This window comes from Dreissena polymorpha, chromosome 16 (assembly GCF_020536995.1).
Source record: "Dreissena polymorpha isolate Duluth1 chromosome 16, UMN_Dpol_1.0, whole genome shotgun sequence".
In the NCBI taxonomy this organism is placed as follows: Eukaryota; Metazoa; Mollusca; class Bivalvia; order Myida; family Dreissenidae; genus Dreissena; species Dreissena polymorpha.
The window spans coordinates 13,112,164-13,136,178 of record NC_068370.1 but is presented as its reverse complement, the minus strand read 5'-3'; the positions used below and the strand labels follow the sequence as shown (position 1 = coordinate 13,136,178).

General features: G+C 35.9%; 1 protein-coding gene across 1 annotated transcript; it reads right to left on the bottom strand.

Moving 5' to 3' along the window:
- Positions 1 to 2,417: 2,417 nt before the first annotated feature.
- LOC127861906 (DBH-like monooxygenase protein 1) lies at positions 2,418 to 17,563 on the bottom strand. The gene is made up of 12 exons (XM_052400629.1): positions 17,345 to 17,563; positions 16,039 to 16,133; positions 13,214 to 13,363; positions 12,699 to 12,872; positions 11,819 to 11,899; positions 9,529 to 9,708; positions 8,670 to 8,942; positions 6,876 to 7,067; positions 5,914 to 5,973; positions 3,993 to 4,112; positions 3,451 to 3,567; positions 2,418 to 2,623 (listed from the first exon to the last, which is right to left on the bottom strand). The coding sequence occupies exons 1-12, from the start codon at positions 17,535 to 17,537 to the stop codon at positions 2,546 to 2,548; spliced, it is 1,713 nt and encodes a 570-aa protein (XP_052256589.1). The 5' UTR covers positions 17,538 to 17,563; the 3' UTR covers positions 2,418 to 2,545.
- Positions 17,564 to 24,015: the final 6,452 nt, after the last annotated feature.

Genomic DNA, 24,015 nt, shown 5'->3' with positions numbered 1-24,015 from the left:
ATTATGAATATTGATGGGACAAGTGTGAGGTTGAGCGCTCCAAAACCGGTTTAAATCCCCAAGGATTTGCATTGACCGTTTTAAGGCGGTGACCCCAGCCTTAATTCTTATTTGTGTTTATGTTGTTTTGTATTGTGCTGTATTGTCCTGTTTTGTACTGTTTTGGCAATCGGTCACTTGCCTTAAATAAAGGACCTACTAACTGTTTATAATAATAATTCAATGCTACTCCAGCAGCTGGAGTTTCACTTCTTTATATTGTAATCTACGTATGAAGTGAACATTCAGCTGCAGCGTCAGCGCCCGAAATCACCAACTCATTTTAAGAATTCAGTATACAGAATAGACTGAGACCCAAAACATCTTACCTCAAAGTTTAAGTAGATGTATGCATAAAATTGGCTTATGTCATACGCACAGTGTTCTATCGGACGAATGGTGTAACAGTTTGAAGAATTAGATAATGAATACGGACCGAAAAGGGAAACGATATTACAGCATGTAGCTATTTATTGATGGTAATGTCACTGCACAAAATTAATGTAGTACTCCATAAGAAGACTATGACACACTGAATAAACACACAAACAAATACTAATCTTGGATAACCGCTGTTAAACGGTCCATTCAGAGAGTTGGATGTATAAACCGGTTCGAATGAGCTCTAAACCCCGCACTTGGCACAGATTTTTGTATACATCATTTAAGTGTAAATTATTATGCACCTCACAGCATCGCAATTCAAATTAAATAGCAATATATGAGATTATAATTTCTTTGTTTTTGTAATTCCTATTTTATTACCACGAAAACGTACACAATGAAATGAGACCAAAAATATTACACTTTGTGAGGCACGATGAAATAAAACTAAGAAACGTATTAACCACCATTCGCCCTCGATGTCTTCAGAGGATAACCGAAACGTGATGATAACAGTGATTATGTGCTCGTATCATTATATTCAGAACATTTCATTTTGTTCATGTGACGGCGGCAAGGAGTAGATATGCAACTGAAACCGATATTCAAGTATTAAAGTGGACTTTGTTTTAGGACAGTTCACTAAATACACACGAAATAAAAATCGTAAACGCTTACTGCGGACGTACTATTATTTGGGTAAAAATAATGTTTGATTAATTATATTATGCTGTCTTAGTTCGCATTGCGCATAAACATTGACCTCTGAAATTGAAAAGGGAATGCTTTAGTTGGAGTATAATTTACTCTGGAAAATATTACATAGTCGGCGAATGTCATACCTGTTTTAGTTTAAGCCTATTTACGAGTACACACGTGAGTAACTTTTTGATTGGTTCAAATTTGACTAGTGCTACGTGGGTCTAACGATTTACTTATTGACACATGCTACCGCTTTTTGATACGACGACTTGCCGATAAAGAGTCATAGTTTTGCATACTTTAGACAAGGGTTTCCAAACGATTTGCGTATGATATTTGCAACAACATTGTATTGGTCGAGATAAGAGTTTTGTACGGATTAAATTTAGAATATATTATATTGATATGCAGCTTTTTTTAAAGACATCCCCATGAAATTGGTATAAGTATGTTTTAAGCTTTATGGCACACAAGGAAATATGTTAAGGGAGATAACGGATAATGTTATGAAATTTACATTAAGGGCTTTGGAAAAAACTAAAGTAATGTATTTTTTAGATTTTTGCGTTAAACAATTGTAAGACACTTCGGGCACCATTTAGGGGGGTCAATCGTGTTCTTTTTTTTCTTTTGCTTCGAGGACATGAATATTTGTTCTACCTTTTTCAAGGGTGTTTATATTGATTAGCATGACTCGATGGCTTCATGAGAAGTACATTGCAATACACCTGTTTTATTGTAAATATATAACTGACCCATAATAAATCATACAGAAAATGTTACAGAAAAAATGTAAAAAGCTATGTCCATGAGTTCTAGTAGCAGAATATTTACCGATGGCAAGATACACATACAAATACTCTCAACATGTATGAATTGTGTTAAACATATTCTATTTTGACCACAATAGAAGACGTATTTTCCAATTTTACTAACGATTAGGCTATTTGTGTAAACCGTAAAATTATAAAATATTTGAATGTCATTTTTTCCATTTTGCCAAGGGTACAGAAATATTTGTCCTTCACAATTTGTATTTAGTTTAGGCACGGTTTCTCAGAAATGTTTGTAGCTTTGTTATGCTTTCAAGCGACTTTGTCGCAAACGATTGTAGTTGTTTATCTAACGATTTCGTCCGTTTGCCATTGGGGTTTTAAAATGAGACCAATGCAGTATAATAGGAAAGCAATGTCAGCCTCGAGCCTAAACTTTGTTCCTAAAGATTGTACAGCGGAGGGGAAGTGATGGCTTTTGGAACAAAACCAAAACAATAGGAAAACGTAAAACAAGACTTGATGCTAATATTTATTCCGACAATATATCTATTAAACATTGTCTGGTTTCTGGTCCGATCATTTCTACGCTCTCCTGGTTCCCATGTAGATACAACTTCATGGTACAAATCCAAATGGCGACCATTTTAGTTGTGTGTACAATTCGGAGCTGGAGGTACATAGGGCAGGTGTGGAAGTGGTTCGCTATACGTACCTGCATACACCTGAAAAGTATTAGAAATAACATCGCCATGTGTTAAGTCAAGGCCTAGACTAAGCAAGCTTTACCTGAATTGGGAATTCATTATGGGAGGATATATACAATTGTCTTTCAAAAGAAAATTATGAGCCCATTTGGTAAGTTCGAGTTATTTTTATGTGCTCAAACTACAGTTGACTAACTTGTTATTGCAGTAATAGGAATATATAATCTCCTTTATTTGAATAAATAGTGCGGGCGATGTTTATCGAGATATACTTGAGATATATTTACCTTCTAAAACTCATCAGATGTTAAAATTCATTTAAATGTTGTTTGCAACTATTTGATGCAAATGTAGCTGAGTAGGCTTTAGTAAAGTTATGCACTATATAGAAGGCGTTGTTATGTGTTAAAGGAAGAGCACATGACATAAAACGACATGTAGATAAGAATAAACCGTTTGAAGCTTGAGGTGGAGTTCCTTCGGGTGAATGATTTTAACATGACACTCATCACTGTGAGTTGGAATCAGTTGTGATTTTGTTTTCGTAATTTTCCAAACAACCCGACTTGTTCATGCATAAAAGACGATACCAGTAACCTGGATTTATTATTCATCTCTCAAAAAGTCTCTAAACATTTACTCCATACTATTATATACTCACATACGTATAAATCAGTATGACAATAGGAGAAAATGCTCATAATAGCAATTTCTCCTTTTGTTGTAATCGTCTCTTTTTAATTACAAAAAAAAGGTTTTTATCTTCGTTTTAAAGATTCATTTGCTAGTGCTTTCAATTTTGACCGTTCTCAAAATATAATACGGAGTTATGTAATAATGCTTACACCAAAGTGATTTTGCCCGTTACATCGATGATAATGTTTCGCCATGCTAAAGTTGTCCATAAAATCTTTGACCACCGCTGGGTCAGTCCAGTTGGCAGAGCGAACATTTTCAATCATCTGTTAGTAAAGAACACACAAAACTTACAGTTTGATCAATGTTTTATCAAATTTCTACTGAGCTATTGAGGCTCGGCGTCTTATTGGAGACACATATACAATATAATGTATACATTTAGTTTGAAACAGCAACAACCTGAAACTATAAATGCATACACAATTTGAACATGTATAAAGTGTAAATTGTCTAAAATACATCAATTCGATCAATAAAGTCGATGTTTAAATCGTTTTATATTTACATATATTGCATTTGAGGTACACTTGATGATTGACAGACATATTACTTTTCAATTGTGTTATTTTTAATATGAATGTTCTATGTAAGTCACAAGGTCATCGACCGCAATCGTACCTATATTGCATATGCATGTGTCTCAATAGACATATTTGCTGTTTTCCCCCAATAAAGTTAGTCTAGTTACCTGTCTCGGATCGAGGTTATAAACGGGATATCTCGGTTCGCTTTCACACCTTGTCACTTTCAGTGCAGGGTAGAAGTATACATAGGCCACGCACATTTCGTCCAGGGTCGAAAAACCACCCTGAAATACATATTGGCATAAGTCATCCTGGACACGATAAAATAAATAATGTTTTCGATCAATTGAATTGAGCATGACATATAAAGTGTTCATTTATATTCAAATAGCCAAACTCAACAATGTCTTTATGATCGAATCGCCAGTGGTTGTCATAATGACATCTATCTTGTGAATACATACTAAAATGCTAACAATTGTTGGCATCTTAGCATTTACCAACTGTGTACATTTCAGTTATCTTTGGGTTGTGCGTGAAAACTGTTGTATTGCCTCGGGCCTGCTGACGTTCAGTTATTCAGTAATTCAGACATAAATAGTTCTTTATTGCACCAGGCAATTTCAGTTCGGGGGTGCGGGTAATCAATTGTCGTTCTTTGCATCAGGCAAATGATATGATGCATTATACACCATGCCTAAAGGTATAAACAACATGTTAATTTTGCAATTGAATTGAGCAAACATATTGCACTAGGTAAAACTCATTTATATCTGCATGTAACTCATTTATATCTGCATGTTAATCTTACTTTATTGTTTATAAATTCTAAAATTGGAACATTTTTTTTGGTATTTTAGCATTTGTGGGCATTATGAATGTCATGCCTTTTCGAGTTGAGTATGAAAAGGTATTATAAACTCGGGACCTGGGTATTTCCAGTTATTATATATAGGGAACACGATGAATAAATAGGTATTTAGTCCATTGGACAAATGCCATGATACAGAGAGCACGAGGGTCCTCAGTCCTCGAGTGCTTAATCCTTAACTCCATATGATAATTTGAGACAATTGAGACACTTTCAAACTATACGTAGACGCCACTTGTTTATTTAGGAAAATAGCACTCCATTCATAACACTCATAACTTGTTTAAGTCTTTGCTAGAGATATGTTTAGATATGATAATAAAGGTTAATGCGCTGCACTATCACCTGTGAGACCAGGCCCTGTGTTTTATACAGCTTTGTTGTATACTCGACTTATCAAACCATAGCATGTTTTCTGATTATGAATGCAAAAATCATAACAATTGTTGGCGTTTCAACACTTATAAGATGGATGATGAACAATCTCTGCTGAGCTGAACATGAAGATAGCACCAATGTTGGCTTTGCAAAATAAATAAGCACATTTATATTTAATTTGCAAATCAATTGAGCACACTCAAAGAGTCGCCAGTTATAATGGGGTGCCCTTTTTGTATCTATGTATGTAAACAACTTCACGATATAATATTTATATGCATTCTTTAAACCAAAGAGCAAAAAAAAGAGTAATACTTAAGAATTTAGCACACTAACAATTAAACAATAATATACTATAACATCAGTTTATTTTGACATTTAGCATGAAGTCTCATTGTCCTGACATAAGTCCATGCAATACTGTTGTTATTCAAGTATTTGTATTTATCCGTTAATATGAGGGAGAGGTGACATGAGACACTAATTAAAACTTTTAATATTAATTAATTCTGCAAATGGAATGAATTCGTCGGTGTCGTTCGTAAAGAATGTACTCCAGGTTGTAACAAGCTGGGGTTATGTCAACTTCTATCGAGACTAACGAAATAGGACTTTAACCCATTTCTGCCTAGTGGACTCTTCTGACCTTAACAGTTAGATGAGTCAATGTCATATTTAAGGGGTTTCTGGTATATTTTTTCTATTTTCAGAATATTTTTTACAGAAATTCCTTAATTAGCAAACAGCGCATACCCTGATGAGACGCCGCATTATGCTTTTTTTGTAGACGCTAGGCATAAATGGGTTAATGGAAACATATTTTTAGTTGTACTTACGAAGGTCGGTTCCGAACGTTTTGTGGAATCATATGTGCATTCAACCGTAAATGAATCACCCTAAAATAAAGATATGTGTCAAGATAATGTTTACATTATATACAGCTCTCGTAACGAATGATCTTTAAACACTTATTTATATGATGATGGTGGAAATATCCTTCTGGAAATATCTTAATCGTGAAACAAATCACACTTCTGAAATTGATGAGAATATATAACTAGTGTCTTTTACATGAATATGATACGAATGATCTATAAATATTGATCAATTGCCACTTCAAGTCTGATTTGAATAATGTTTTGTGTATTTTTTTATAGACGATTGGGCCTCCATATTTGAAAAATACAACTCAACTCAACTTTATTTGGCATTCGGCAAATAAAAATGCCATTGACCATTCACAATGATTACAAGATATGGAAATGCCAATTTTCTTTTTGCAAACAGTGAATACATATACATACACTTATCTATGCTTTATATGCAAAACAAAGCAACCACAATACACTCAAAGACAATTACAAATACATTTGAATTATTCTTAATTTTTATTTTTATTTAAATGTAGGTTCCGATTGGTCATAGCATGAACAATTCATGTCTATGTCTGTTTGTTTTCTAAACGGATCAACAATATGTCGGCTTAGTGTATAACTCCAGCTCGGCACAAGCTTTAATTGCGTACTTTCCAATCGAGACCAAATTATTATAACAGATAACACCGCTACGGGGTTAAAACAATTGGCCATATACATACTGCCTCGGTTTGTCTTTTCACGCAATTGTTGAATTGCATTGTTCTCTTCGCGTTTCTATAGTGAAAAAGGCCTTATATTTTTAAGTAAGTAAGACCACTTACTAAAAATATTCGGTTTCGATAAAAAAGGACGTCATTTAAATAAAATGTGACAAACTGAAGTAAGGTCCTTTTAGAAAAAGAATCCTACGAAATACTTACTGGTCGGATCGGGATCTCCTCAGGGAACAATCTGAATTCTTGGAAATTGAAATCGTAGGCCGGTTCGTAAGCCAATGGCTTCAGTTCTGTTCCGTTACGGAAGTGACGTGTTTTCATTGCACGACCAAGAAGATGGGAATGATGCATATGACTGAAAGCCTTGACCTCCTGAACACGGCCTTGTTTTAATGCCTGGAAATGCATCATTGAAGGGTTTCATGTATATTTTGTTCAATTTATGGAAACAAAAAGGAAACTGCCCGATCACATTCCCAACAATGCCCGAAGGGCATTATTATGGAAATGTGATCATGATTTTTATTGAATGTTCCAATAAATGTAACAAAACATACATTAATCAGTTATTGTTTCAGATTTAGAAGAAAAAAATCGATAATTAGAATGAATGTCAACGGAATTGACTTAATTGTGATACGCACGAACTACTCTGATCATGGCATATGTTTAAACCAATGAAATACGTTCATTTTACAGTTGAATGTTGTGACTGCAATTATAACGTTATAAAATATATTTTGAAGAGTATCAACCCTTTCTCTCATGGCCCCTTTTTAGCAGACATTCGACGTCTTAAATATTTAGACAAAAGTAGAATGTTTCTCATAAAGCGAAAAGTTATTTATTTTGTCCCGGAAAAAGGAAGCATATACTACTATATAACAAATATCAACCCTTTCCCTAAAGCACGCTCTTTCTGGCTACTTTGCTGAAGAAGATGAAATTTGACGTGTTTAGGCAATGCGATAATTGGATTGTCATGACATAATTCTCTATATGTCTCAATGTGTCCAAATGTAATGTTATAACTTAACAGTAATTCCTAATGAAATTGTTTCATTTGTCAGGATGCATTTGAAAGTGTCTGCCGCAAAGTATTTAGAACAAAGAACAGGTTTAATTAAAGTAATGTTTCTACTCTTTTGATAAGTATTTCGAGTTTGTGAAATAGCATTGATCACGTTGAAGAGAACTTTCTCTTGTCACATCCTTAGGTTATGTCTTTTTGGGATAAATTGTTTGCACCGATCTGGTTTTAATGTATATCTTTAACGAGATTTTTTATAATAACATGCTTCTATGTGAATAACGCTATCCGTTATAACCCATTTGAAATTAGAATATATGCCCCATTTAGAATTGTCACAAGACATAATTTATTTGGGTGATAATTCATTTATCATTAATTTAATAATCGAGTCCAAGAAATACGAAACACGATTCCTCTGAAATGTAACGATGCACTACCCTCCTTGAGGCCAAACCTCAATCGGTACCGAGTCCGACTTGGATAACAGGTATCGTGAGTTCGGACCCCGTCTCGGTAAATATTTTTCCGACGTTTAATGAAGTCACCGTGACGAAATGGATTTGTCTCTCACCTCAAGAGTGTTAACACGGGAAAGCCGTCAGTGTCTTAGAAGGAAAAGTGTCGAGTCCTGTTGATAAGATACCACAAGCATGGATAGGTGAACTGACCGCTGTGATATAACTAAACTAATTGTGGCGAACGACGAAAAAAAGAAGAAAATCCATTCCAGTGCTCTCCTGAAGTAACACGTGCTGCAAGTATTTATGAAATACTAATTTTTAGGTAATAGATGCCTAATGGTTCCGCAACATTTTCGATATAGTGCCGTTAAACATGTTTACAAATTCTTCCAAATGAATTGAATTGGAAGACTTTGTAAACATGCTTAATGTCATTATATCCAAAATGGTGCGGAAACATTAGGCATCTACTACCTTAAATCAGCAAGATAAACACCGACTCACTTCACTGATACAGCGATCCGTACAGTACCCGGATGATATAAAGGCCGGAAGGCCTGGCGGAATGACATGATGTGGGTTAATGGTGACCCCGATTTCCAACAGAGAGGCCTCGTTCCTCCTGAACTGCTTGGTCAGTGTGATCCGAATACCGGAATTGTCAATCACGCCGGTCTTCTGGGTCGGGTTGTCATAATGAGTCTCCATCAGATAATACTCGTTCACATTCGGATCTTCTAGGACAGGGAATCCGACATCTTCTGGGAAATAAAATGCCTGGAACAGAAGATTGGTTATTTATATAGTTTTATATTGACAAACAGTTATACCAGAGTTATAGATTATAAAGAGTCGGTCTCGATCCAAACAGTCGTAACCCTTGTGACAATGTACTGACGATAAACCCTTTATAAACCGGTGGCATACGTTAAATGACATCTGCCTCGGGTGTGGGTGGTAGTGGTTTTTATCCCGTTCTGGTAATGCCGAAGATCATAAAACAATGGAAGTAGTTGCTTTACCCTCCCCCATGGCGTTCTTGGCTATAGGAATAGAATACGACGCGATAGCCAGCTCCAGATTAAAAATGATAGTACTGGTTTGGAGTCAGGTAGCATGAATATGTGAACAGCTTCCGTTATCCTACTGAAATACTGTTGAAAATATTGCGTAAACCGGATTTAAAAATTGAACCAACGTTATACTTCGGTAAAAAGTCGTAATGGATCGCCCGCAATTTTGTTTTTAGTTTAATAGAATTCATTTGTAATAATAATTGACACTAGAAACAGAAATCTCTTATTGTCCGAGTATTTATGTAAATGAATTATATCAGGTCAGGTTTAAATAAACCCGATACTACCTCTCCACCAATAGCCCATGCGATGAATGTGTCTCTGCAGTTACTCGGGAAGGCCCGGGGTCTGCCCTCGAGGCACTCTCCTTGTGCGTTCTCACTCTGCGTTCGGTTCACGTTCTTGCAACGGTTTACTTGGATGTGATGAACGGTCTTCTCGTTACCCGGGGTTATAACCGGCTCGAACTGTAATGTATATATTAAGATAAATCATCCATCATTAACTATGTAGTCCTTGCAGACGCATATTGCGTCTTGTAGCAGAGGCCATTTGAAAATATTGAGACGTGTAAGATATTGCACATCATAATAAATTTTCGCCTTTTATAAAAATAAAAGTTTCTAAAGTCGGATGATTCGTAAAACAAGCAATTCTAAAACGCATCTTTATTTAAATTGATTCACAATTCACAGCTGTATTATAATAACAGACTCATAAAAGTTAAGCATATAACCTTTTCTAATTTATATGGAGAAGAGCGATGGCGAAATGCGCAATTCGCTAAAATACCAAAAGAAATGTTTGCAATATGACGATTTCTCAATAATCTTATAATGAATTGTTCCCTTTAATAATGAGTTTAAGAAATGGGAACTTTGGTCAGCAAATCTATATAAATCATCACACAGTTATGTATGTTTTTGATAGCAGTACAAGTAAACATGTTTATATATCAGCTTCGTTTTGAAATCATGTGACGTTTCCTGTTCCGATTTACTATTTCAATGTATTCAATGTTGACCATAACCGTGTATAGTTTTTTTTATTTATTTGCATTACTGTAAAACTACGAACGCAATGTCCCATTTCAACAAGCATTTGGGTGGAAGGGCCGGACCTGTAGTTATAACTTATGACCCGACCGCTTTTCAACGTACACAAGTGGATATAAAATATATTTATACTTAACAAACAGTTCCATGTTAAAAAAGTTCCGATTGGGATCAATGGAACATACAATTGTGAACCGTTGCCGCTATATAGGTGAAAACCTGATTCATTCAAACAAACCAAGAAACTAACTTACATGAGTCAAGTCTGTAAACTTACTAGAGAAAACCTGATATATTGTCTTTGTTACTGAGTTCCAATTCTTAATATAAATGAACCGAATTATAACATAATATTGCGATGCGAAATGTCATTAGGTAAAGGTAAAGGTAGAGGTAAAGGTCTTTTTTATTATAGTGTCACCCCTATTGAAAGGGCCAGCCAATTTGGCTTATGAGACACCTTTGCGTGTATACCATGTACCTCCCAACTCCTATCACTATGCCAGGCGCCAGGCGGAAAGAAGTCGGTAACCATTAATGTTTAACGCTCGCGGCTCACGAGCCGGCCATATCGGAACAAGTCCCATGACAAACATCCATCCTTCGACAAACGCCCCCCATGTGGCTCGAATCTTCGACCTCCCGATCCCGAGGCGGACGCCTTATCCACTAGGCCACGGCGATCGGTCATTAGAATGGGGTAAATATCGTCAAATTGAATACAGTTATATCCAAACAAATATAAGCCTTTGCTTAAGTGAGTATTAATATTTTTAGAAACCATCGTCGTCAAACAAACCATTTAATTTAGCCTTTGGAAGGTTCATGCATGACTTATTCGTATTGACCAATTAACCAATATATTATCGTTTTAACAAAACTGTTGTATGAAAAAACTTAAGAAATCAATTTGACAAAGGTAGAAACTGCTTGTTTCAAGCAATTTCTCCCTTTGTCACAATGTTCCGACACATTATCATAAAATAAATTGTCATTCTCCATAATTTAAAAGTACTTTCTGCTTTCAAAATTGACAAGTAACTAATTTCCACACGTTGCGTAGCAAATTAGACATAAATGTATGCCTTACGGTGGTAAATTTTATTTGTGGTCGCTTGGTAAGGTTTGTCGGTAAACCACAATCATGGTTTTTGTTTCTTCATTTTTGTCATTATGTTCATCACTATATCATTGCCATTAGCTTTGGCCATGACTGTTTTTTTTTGTTTAGCATCAGCACACAATATTCCCTGTATTGACAGTAATCTAAACAAAGGATGTATTTAATCAGCCTAAGCCATAACTGTGGATTTCGCATTTATTTATCTAAAGCAACCGGACCTTCCCTTTGCCGACAAATACTTCACCAACACTCCCTTTGTCGACATATATCTTAGGCAATTCAACACGTGACATCGGGCCAAATTCCAGTCCGACGTTATGAACAACTTTGCTTTGACCTTTGGCCAACGTACGACCGACAGAGTATGTTAGGGACGTTAAAAAGGTGATCGTTGTTTACCTTAATCATGTGGTGTTTGCCAAAATCCGGCAAGAAGAAACCCTTGCAGTAGTAGGTTGTGGTTGCGTTTGGTAGTAAATACTGAAACCGAAGAGTATAAGAAGTTGGTAATAGCATTTATAGATCGTCATTTTTGAGCAAAATATGTTTAAGTTCAAAGCATTAAGTAACGACTTGTTTGTACCGAGTTTCTCCTATGTATCTATACATGCTAGACTATTTAAGAAAAATTAACTGTTTAACACATTTCCCATAATCTGACATAAACAAAAAAATTAAGTCCGTTTATGTTCACATTATCTGTTCCTATTTCCAGTGCTTCTTTCATCTTTATCTTCTACCTTCCCCCTCTGTCATAATTATACATATTCCTTTCTCGTACAGCACATTTATTTTCGTGAACTCCAAGTATCTATTCAACATTCTTAGACAAATCCTTTTTGAAAAACAGCATGTTCAATTGTGGCACATGGTTTGCCCACTTATTGCATTCCAGATTGAGTTGTTAATCCCTTGACCAAAATTCAAGTATTTGACCAACTATCAATCTTTCTACTCCCAATTGAATGCATCAGTCTTATAAGATCGTTAAAGTTAGTTACTTTTCACCATTACTTAACAACAACGATTGTTTACGAACTTGTTGCTATCGACTCTAGAACTATTGTGGGAAAATAAAAAAAATGCTTTAACATGAGCAACTTATCTTCACCCCACAATAATCTCAACCCTATCAAAGCATTTTTCATTTTCTAATACTTTCTAACTGTCATCTGCAACCTATGGTTTCATTAAACTTGGGACCGTAAAAAAAGTATTGTTCGGTAAAGAGTTGAACGGTATATACGGACAAATTCTGCGAAGGTACAAATCAACTTACGTCATTATTCAGGAAATCAAACGTCACGACATCGTCAGGAAAATTCTGAGGTACAACCACTTTACTAAGCAAGGACACACTCTTTGTCCCTCGTGTTGTTCCGTGGTAAGAAATGGTGTCCTCGGATGTTGGATCCGACTGTCCGTATGCAAAGATAAGCCGCGTCGTTCCAGACTGAAATTGTAATTTTTAGTATGTCTTTACCTTGAAATAACTTAAACCACTTCAAAAGGAGAATAGCATCGTCTTCGATCGCTAAAAGGGTAACTGGAGTGACTTCCATTTCGATAGAGAACGACGATATGCTTTGGCAACGCCGCATAATATAAATATTTAATAAAGACTCCTCGTCTTTGTATTAGAACTACACGTATGAGAACATAAAAACGTGTCTAAAATAATGCCCTAACCGAACATGTATTGATGGCGTTCATGCGCGTTGAAGAATCAAGTTTTCAGCTTGATGAATGCAACGCCTGGAATTGTTGTAATAATAAAATGTTGTGACTACAAACCGGTATTGTAATATCATCTGTCGTGTCGCAGGTTTCTATCTTCCTGACAAACTTGAGAACCGTGAAGGAGTTCACCTCTTCACCATGGAGGAGATGCCAGTCTTGCGAGGCATCCTTGATGGGCATAACATGGCCGTTAGTGTGGCGGTCCTGTTGAGATTCAAAAATACAAAATACTGGTTTGTTTTTGTTGTTGTAGTTTTTTCCGCGGATAATGCAATCCACTTTTAATAGCGAATAAGTACATGTATCGACGTATCTGTTCTCCATGGAGGAGATGCCACACCTGTGATAATTCCTTGAAGGGCATAAAATTGATATTTAGAGTCGCAGTTCCGATAAAGAAAGGAAAAATCCATAGATGAAAGCAAATAACATGAACTTACGTTTTGTAAAAAAAGCAATAAAAAGAACATCGGAAACAGCACTTTCTCGGATTGGAAGCCGCCCTGAAAAGGCAGCGTCCAATATGAGAGGTTGTAGTTTTCTACATCACTTTTCAAAGATATAGAAGTTTCGTTTAGCATGGGTTTTTCATCGCGTCAACAATTGTTCAGTTATATTGCGAAGCCCAGCTCGTTAATGATGGTGAAAGACCCCATTTACTTAACTGTCAATAAGGGCGCGATCAAGTTTCTGGGTAGAACCATGGCCCTTTCGCAAGTCATTCGGGATCGCCTCATGAAATACCGAAACGGTCTAGCCGCGTATTGATCTCACGCGGAGGGGGGCTTTGTGATTTTAAGTGCGGTACTCCTACCACAAGGCTACTAGAAGTTTCGTTAGACGCAAAATAATCAATTTAATCCCAAGAATTGGTGAATTTGTTTTAGTTCTTCTAAAGCTGCATGCATATAGCAAATTCAAACTTGGTGCAAAAAGGGTTAAAAGTGTTGGCATGATGAAACTGAAGTCACTTACGGGCAAATATGTATAAATGTGCAGATAAAAATAAACATACCTACAGATAAATGAGGTTTTTATATATGTGTCAAAATCTTTAATCTCTGTGCACATTAGAATCGTCTCGATCAGACGATTTTAATGAGCGCCAACAATATAGGATTTATATATCAATAAGCGTGCAATTTATTCATAAAGGTATGAGTTGCCTAATGGTGCCGCAACATTTTGGATATAGTGACTCTCACCATGTTAACAATGGTGTCCAAATGAATTTGTAAACATGATGAAAGTAAATGATTATCAAAAAAGGCGAAAGCCATAAGGCAACTACTACCTTAAGATTCCTTTTCTCCATGCATCTGGAGCTCTGTCAGATAATCTTTAGTATGCCGGTCCTATGTATGTAAATACACATGTACAAGCCTAAATGGGTATTTCTACATGCATTGATGTGTGTAGTGTTCGGTTACAATAGCTTAAACCTTATATGTCTTAAAATGTTTGCAGAAAACGACTTTGAAAATATCGAGCAAGGAAGCGTGTTTTGTTTGACATATAACTGTGTAGTTATTAAAATGAAGTTGAAAACATTGAGACAAACTTAACCTTTTGTCTTAAGAATTCCAGATGCCGTCTGCTTCACACATGGGAAGCTGGTGATATAGATCTCTATCTAGCAACTGGCACTTTAAGCGACCGTTAACACTTGCCTGATAACGTTAAGTTATAACAGTCCAATGGATAAAGTGATATCATTTTCCACTGTCACTGTTTGCATTATGACGTCATACTCGCGACGAATTGATGGCGTTATTTGTAGACGTGAGACAATCTTTTCATTAAATATCATGAACATATAGGGGAAGCATATAGTGATCGCACTGTGTGTCGGTCCGTCACACTTTAAAAATGCTCATAACTTTTATGTCGCTTTACATAGATCCTTCATATTTAGCATGCATATGTGTATGGACAAGGCCTTTCAATACGCACACAAATTTTGACTTCTTTGACCTTGACCTTGAATTAAGGGTCCGCGTTTAAGTTTGAGTTTAGGTGTTGCGTTTAGGTTTTGCATTTAGGTTGCGAAACATGCTCATACATTCTATGTCGCTAAACATATAACCTTCATATTTGGTATACATGTGTGTATGGACATGGCCTTTCCATACACACAATAATGTTGACCCCTTTGACCTTGACCCTGAACATAGGGTCCGCGTTTAGGTTTCAAAAAATGCGGTTTTCGGGGAAATATGTCATTATAAGGTGACAGCTATTGTTTTAAATGTATGCAGCGTTAAATAGAACATAACGCTACTTAGTTGGGATATGAATGTTATTGGTAATAGTTTGGGTGAATTAACAAATCGGAAAAGTAAACCTCGCCGATTTGTTGTAAATAAGTACAGCCTCTGACAGATTACATTCGTATGATAACTCAGGAGCATAATATTCTCTATATAACCGATCGACTACAATTTCATTTACTTAACGGTTTGATCGCCATGTTTCATATAACCGCAATAATGCAACCAGGTTTACTTTTTATCGCAATAATAGTCATACGAAACGTATTGAGTAGGCGTCCACGAAAATAGTGTAATAATAATAATTAGAAAAATACTCGTAACAAGGACGTTCAGATTTTCCATTACGTTTGCGTTAAGACCTAAAACCAAATGCATAGAGAATACTTGAAGAACCATTTGGATCAGTAAATATTCACTGCGTTTAATACCATCATGTACCACAATACTTAATTTTAAATTTGGTGACTGTAACGGTTGTCAATTGTATCCTGACCAAGTGTAACATGCTAATGCTTTTAATTGTACTAATTAGTTAAAGCATTAATTGAGATCCTTTGTGATGCGGCATTCTCTTGAGATTGCATACGACATAAATATATATCTTACCGAGAAGGTCGTCGCCCCTCTGTTGTCAACCCATCCGACTACTACGTCACCCGGGTACATGTTACCATTGTCCGACAGGCCGAAAGCCACCCATCCTGCAATACATGTTTTTTTTTGCAAACCCTTCCGAAGAATGCAAATACACATTAAAGATGGCAAGTATTATACAGTAGGATACATGTAAAGTAGGAAGAATTAAAATACTCATAACACTACTGTTCAAGTGATGGTTGCTATCAAAGAGTGTATTAAGAAGATTATTTACTGCGGTTATGAGTTAAATGGATATCGTACAAATAATTTGCAGTTCACCTTTGAAACTGCAAGACGGTACATGATTGTGTTAATACTATTTTCAGAAATAGTTTCAATCCGTTTGGTTGTCAAGCGTAGTACCGTATATAACAACTCGGGAACGTTTCAGGCAACCCTATCAGTCAAGGTCGTCTTATTTGTATTAAAAGTTTAAAAGAAATGTTAAATAACGGAAAAAAACTTACCAATTTTTTTGAATAAAATTAACGATTGACATGTACAAATAAAGAAGTTCTCCTCAAGCGGGAGCTTTGATGAAATGTTGAGGAATTTTGGTAATCCCCAAGCTAGCAGCAGCGGATATTTTGTCAAATTAAAAAGTGGGCCATTTCATGATAAAACCGGGTATAGTGACATATATGTATAGTATAGTCCTGGATCAGCCTGTTCAGTTCGCACATGGTGATCCGCGACAACAATGTACACTTCCAATGCATCTTTGTTTAGGAAACACTAAAAAAGTATGGAGTCGAAAAGTGGCGTCCGGGATTAGCCTTATAGCCGATTTTCAAATAGAGCTGCCCCAATCTTGCATCGAAATGTAGATTATTACTGTTTTTTATACATTAACTGCCGCTTATCATATTTCGTCGTAGCACATGGTCGTAGGCTATACTTTATCAAAGTTAAAATTGCCATGATTCCCCATTATAACCAGAGCCCCCAACTAGGACGAGCCATGATATCTGAGATTAAGCCTATTGGTATTAGTATTAATATTGTTGAGAACGGTTTCGACTTCTAAGCAAAAGCTAAATGAAAGTTTCTTCTTGGCCAAGCGTTTACGGTCCTGGACTCACGCTGACCCGGAGGACCTTAGTTCAATTCCCGCATTTGATCTAAATGTTAGAAGGCCTTTGGGCATGCGCTTTTCTTCAGACCTGCACTGTCTTGTAACCCAATATCAGTGGATAAATGACTGTCGCTACGATTAAACAGAATAGTATTATATAAAGTCGCAAACACATTAACAAGAGATAAAAACGCTGACCTGTAGTATTTACGTGCACCTCGAATGTAATATGGCTGCTGTTGAAATTCCAGAATAGAAAATAGTTCCCGCCATTGTCGAGTTTCGCCGAGTTATTGAAAGCCTCGGACGGTTTGATGATTTCCATAGACGCACCAAAGGCTACGCCCAATATTGAAAGCAGAACAACTAATTTGTTGGTCATTTCGTACATATAGACTCGCAATAGAATAAGGATTAGCCATAGTGTTTTGTTTTATATAGTTAGACAGTTCGCTGATAAAAGATAAAAAAAAACGATCATAACGTGGTATCCCAGTGTACCAGCGATAAAGCAATCGTTTGTTCAACTTAAATACCAAAAATAATCAAATTCTAGGTGGAGAAAATTTGCATTAAAACTATAGCATACGGCCTTCAATACATAGAAACCAAAGAATGAAATACCCAGTCGGCAATATATGAGGAAGTGGATTTTATTTATTGCTACCAACCAGGTCACCTGTGGGTTTAAATGATTCACTTGAAATTATTTTATCTTTAAATACATAGAATACATAGAAACCAAGGAATGAAATACCCGTACGTCAATGCATAAGGAAGTGGATTCCATTTATTCTACACAAACAAGCCTAACACTATCTTAAAAAACGAGAATAGAACAAATAAGAAGCAAATATTGCTGTGCCTCATCTATCAATGCAAGGGTCTCTACCAGTGCAACAATTGCTAAGTGCTTTTAATGTTGACAGTAAGTGGATTTAGTGCTGTATTCACCAGGTGATACGTCACAATATTATGACATGACAGACCACCATGGTTGAGGTTAGCTTACGCCGTTTTCAATACTAGTTCAGTAATAGCATGGCGATTTGTGCACAAGTCCTAGTCTGGCCTCAGTCCAACTAATAGTTAAAAAATAAAAACACAAATTTATTTCACATTGTTTATTAAATCTTATGTTGTTGGTGCTCATTAGCATCGTCTCATCAAGACGATTCTAATGAGTTTCCACAACTTAGGATTTTGGTCAAAGTTATAATGTTAGCTCTGTAAGAATAATTCCACTTCATAATGACTCTCTTTCTCTGTATGGCCGATCAATTAGACCGATAATTTTCGCATTTGTCCATCAGGGATGTTCTTTTAGTTAACCAGGTAGGGGCCTGGTTGACCTGGCCTCCAATCTCTTTTACAAATATAGTCATTATCTCTAGCTGATCTGGAATGTGTTGCAGTCCTATTAAATGGACATATCTGTCATGAATTATGTTTCTCCCATACAGTATATAACTATTTTGCCTAAAATATTAATACCCATTCCAAGTTTTCGTGAGAAGTCCAAACTTAAGGCACATGCCCACGATAATACGACAACGCAATTTTGCTTTGAACCATGAAAAATGCCACAATCTGTCAAAAGGGTGAATATTTATTAAATGCCTCTTTTCTCTTTAAATGAATATAAAACATTTAGAATTGGCAATATTAGTAGTGAATTCATTCATTCACAATCATTTGTAACTGATTAAAAAAAACATCTGCAAATGTATATATTTTTATATCCTAAACAGATATTTATAGTTTCATTTCGATAAGACAACAGTATGACAAACGGAGTAGTAACCTGTCATGATGTCACATTTTTTTCACAAACATGCTCTGCATTGTTTGCTTCAGAAACAATCAGTCATTGTTCATGACTATGTTATGTTTTAATAGGAAATTGAATCATGGAGAATTTTGTAAGAAGTTATCTAGTCAAATTCTGCAAAAATTCAAATTATGTATGTATGCATCACTCTTTCAAACCCGAATAAATAGTTTGGTAATAAAAATTGCTGAAAAGTTAGATTGTGACAAATTTTAACATATCTTCAGACTTCAATGCGTTACAGTTTCAGACATATTTTGTCCCTCGCAGACGAATTTTAAAACCTAGAGACAAAAGAAGAACATCTTTGTAAGAATCGAACTCACCTTTTGTCACTAGATTGTCAAGGTCTAATGATGTATGACGCAGTAGATCTTAAGTGTTATCTGCTATTCGATAAATTGATTCAACGTCGTCTGCTTCAAATTGTTAAAGGGACGAATTAGTTTAAAACCTAACGGAAACCAAGACACTAGTTAGCATCATGTTTGTAATGTATCTATACATCAGGTTTGTTAAAATTATCCATCTGAGATAACAAAAAAGGCAATCAAGCGATCCGGATCCGATTGTTACATCTAGCTAATATTAAACCTAAGTTCAGTAATATTTGTTCAAGTTATCCCTTGAGAAAGATATTGATTACAAGACTTACACCTACACAAAATGTCATGCTCATATCACATATGTTTTCTCAGTTGACTTAATTTGTAAGCAAATATACCAGAGGTGCGAGGTAGCTCTTGTGATCACCCTGCCCTAGAATCATTAAAATCTATGAATGGCTTTTAAATGTCGAATGTTGCCTTACCATATAATAATAAAGCGAATGAAATTTTTAATGTCGAATGTTGAATATTGAGCCAACTTAATTGAATTATATAAACGGCCTTTAAAACAGGTTGTTCAAACCATGCTCCTTGGGTCATAAATGACACACTGTTAAGTAAGTTGAGTGAATCTTATTCTCTAAAAAGATAAGCATATTTTATTTGTTTAAGAAAATGTTAAAATACAATATGATAATAAATAATGATCAGGTGAGAAATGGTCGATTTGTAAAATTATATTGATCTAAATAAATAGTTGTCCATGCAATAAATGCACACATTATACCATCGTGTCACAACAATTTACACATAGACTTTAACAAATAACGAATGTTGCATCTGATTTGAAAAAAAGAAGAATTCTGCAGAAACCTTGCGAGAGAGAGAAAATGAAAATGTTTACGCTGTTTACTTTCACCTTCTACTCAAATGATATTTTTAAAGTTACACATATTAATATACAAATGTAATTTTATGATTATATCAATAAACTTTGAAGTGATGAACAGTGGTTCAGGGGTAGAGCGTCCGCCTCTGGACACGAACGTCTTGCGTTCGAATCCCTTGGTGAATTATAAATTAATCTGAATGTGGCGCGAGTACAGGTAATGTATCAAGGAAGCGGACTCGGATATGATTACCCCACATTTTGGACCGTCTCAAATTGAAAGGGGTTGCAAACGGCAATTTAAATTGTAATATAATACAAAGAAATGTATATGTTAGAGTAGAAATCATTGTGATAAAAGGAGAAAGTGCTCATTTTGAGCAATTTCTCCTTTTATCTCAATTATTTCTAGAGTCGCCTGCAACACACACGTAAAACACCTTTAACGTTTTGTAAAGGGTTAATATAAGTTGTACGATTCAACGTCAATTAAATAAAGTCGAACCAAACACTTTATTGGTGTCTCAAACACCTGCAATGTAGCCATTAGTAAGGTATTCGATGCCTGCAAACGCATGTTTGTTTCTTGCAGCAGACGACATTTGAAAATTTTGAGACAAAGGAAAGAAATTATCCAAGTGACCTAATTTCTCTTTTTGTAAAGGTTTTCAAAGACCGGCGTAACTGTTATATGTTATCTAATAAAACATTTTGTATAACGTTACGAATCAGTTAAATGATCATATTCTAATTTGAGAACACGTTCAGATGAGCTTCTTCCATTTTACATTGTCTACAGAGCAAAATTTAATCCTTACCCTCACACAAACAGCTTTTGACGCCATTGCAGCAAACTACAATTCAACATATTGAAACGTAAGGAGAATTGCTTAAGATACCAATTGTCTCCTATTGTTTCATTGCTTTTTATTCTAATAATTTCAATAAGCAGTCATCAAAGAGATTTCATCATCTTTACATGTCATGTCGTCGGTAAGAAAATTGTATTATAGGGAAACCGAAAGTGTCAAAGTACCATGCCTGTAACGTTGTGTTAGTCATGTTACAGTGCGTACATCAACTGCATTTTAATCTGGTAAGAGATTGTCAGGCTGTAAACACTTCACATCCGTGTTATCATTAAGTGACCATTACCCCCAGTAAGTCAGTAGGGACCCATTTTCAAGCTAACCATCAAAATGTATCGCAGGAATTCCTGGAATTTTCATTTTGGACTTCACCAGGCCCTGTTCTTGTCGCCAGTAAGGAAGAAAATACTGATGGTTCAGTGGACTTGGAAGAGTGGTCCTTTTTTGTTTTTATTAAAAATTAATCGCAGGGCCAAAGGCAAGGCTACGCTTTTCCATGCGCTTGGTATTTGCTCAACTGTAATTGGTTAACCCATTACCAAACTATCCATGAATTTTACATGTGTGTTGAAGGTGACATAGAAATAATTTGACAAAAGTAGAAAGTTCTCATCCTATTTACTACGTACAGGTCTTCAAAAATATTTCAAACTTAATTGTCGTCTGTTTACTGAGATCCAAAACGTGTTGTCATTGTTGTTTAAGTTCTTACAAATCTTCTTTAAACACTTAAGAGGGGTATTACGCTTTATGTCAGCATTCATTTTCTGTCGTTGGCGTAACGACCATCGCCATGATGCTGTACTCAGATGGCGGCGACAGTTCAAGTGACCTTGACCCCTGTGTTGCAAACCAGTGCTAGGGAAACAGACATGCCTAAGTAGACGCCGAGGTTACTAGTAGATACTGGTAACATCGCGGCGATTTCTAATAAATGTAAATCCCTTGATCGAAAGAAGTACTTCCCTCTTTATGAGGAATTAGCAAGTTATTCTGATAGTTACTCCATTACTATGATGGTGTATGGTCCAGGGACGTACGCATGATTTCTTTACTGGGGGCGGGGACAACGGGGGATTTTTTAATTTTTGCACATTGCAAGGTGCCTGTTCAAAATCCTTATTTTGGGATGTTACTTTATGGAATAAATAAGTAAAGCAGCACCTTTCAGACAAATGTTTTAGACTTCAGACATGTATGATGTTTCACGAAGAAGAAAGTCAACTATGTATCATAATAATAAAAATCAATGCATAAGTAAATAATATGCAGCCCATATGGCAATCGTGTGGGACCAATATGGGCTTGCCCATATGGGAATGCCCATAAGGGTCCCATATTACTTTGCTATCAGGAAATAAAGATTTATATACTTGTATTCAGTTCATCCAAAACACATTTTTTAAACTTATGTATGACTAATTTGATCTAAACTGCTAATACGTTTACCCCAAAATAGAAAAGCAATCCATAAGCAAATAATATGCAGCCCCTTTGGGTCCGATTTGGGCCTATATACCAACAAATGACAACATCAGCATCCGGGCGCAAATAATAATTTGATAATTCTGTGTTTGATATGGCTTTTAAGTAATATTTATAATATCGAGCTCAGGAAGCGCGTCACTCACGAAGTGAGCTAAGATGATAGAGAATGTCCCTTAATTTTGATATAGTGTTGTATAAAAAAAATCGTGTCCCGCGAGTGCGAACTGTCAAAAACAATCGGTGTGCCAAAAACCCGGAAACAAGCGGAGTACGTCTACGCCAGAAAAAAATGCGTTTGCATGTCGTGAAACCATTTCGAAATTGTTGCAATACATTTTTTGCAGAAAGCTTAGTGCAATTGACATTTCTCTCCGGCAAAAGCCGGAGAGAAATATCGATTGGACGCTTAAATCTTAAATTTCACGCAAATTGTTGTTCAACACATATGACATCGAGTGATTTTAAAATGGCGGATGTTCTTTCGTATTAATGTGAAAATACTCAGCTCAGACGAATTAATCGACAGGAGACGGACGATGAGGTGCGCCGGAGGTACAGGGTTTCTTACGACAATATTTACAGACTTGTACGACTGTTGGAGCCGACAAGACGGAAATAGGCTCTGACCGTACGGCAATAAATCCTTCTGACATTGCGTTTTCTTGCGTCTGGGCATTTCTCCAAATTATTGTTGATAAATTCGGCGTTGACATTGCTACTGTTTCCCGGATGGTGACGAACGTGACTGACTGTCTATTCACACTGAAAAACACTGTGATCAAGTTTCCCTTGACAGACGCTGAACGACGCCGCGTTATGGTTTTTTTCGCGTTTAGGGGTTTACCGGGCTTGATCGGTTTTGAAGATGGCACCCATGTACGCATAATTTCTTCCGGAGCTGATGACAAACCGTCCTATGTTAATCGGAAAGGATTTCACTCCATGAATGTGCAGGCAACGTGCGACCATAAAGGTGAGATTAATTTATGTTTGTCTATGCTTATTCATTTGAGTAATTAAAACAACACTGATTTATTTTTAAACTGGTTGCTCCAATTTCATTCTGTAAAATCCAAGCATGATTGATATTAGCAAATGTGTTCACGAGCCGCCGTTTATACAGCAATACAGATGATTCACTGAGCCTTTAAACAGTGGTATATATTTCCGTACTTCAAATCGGATTTTAATATATAAGTCCCAAATCAATTATTTCTCAAACACAAAATTTCATCTACAACATTGATGTCGCCGATAAATTACTATAGGCACTATTCCGTGTACATTTCATTAAATTCTGAGTAAAATCTCATACACGCGTAAAAGTATACGTCATCGTGACATACGTCATCGTGATACGATTGTAGAATTAATTGAGGCACCTTACAAGTATGTTTGTTTTGGTTGTGTGTAATTATTTAAATTTCAAAGGACTGTCTATCGATTTATTTTGCTTCTATTTT

Coding starts and splice junctions, on each gene's coding strand:
- LOC127861906 (XM_052400629.1), bottom strand. CDS start 17,537: ATGTACGAAATGACCAACAAATTAGTTGTTCTGCTTTCAATATTGGGC. Junction 8,943..9,528: donor CATGGGCTATTGGTGGAGAG/GTAGTATCGGGT, acceptor CTTCTGTTCCAG/GCATTTTATTTCCCAGAAGA. Junction 2,624..3,450: donor ACGGGCAAAATCACTTTGGT/GTAAGCATTATT, acceptor AATACTTTTCAG/GTGTATGCAGGTACGTATAG.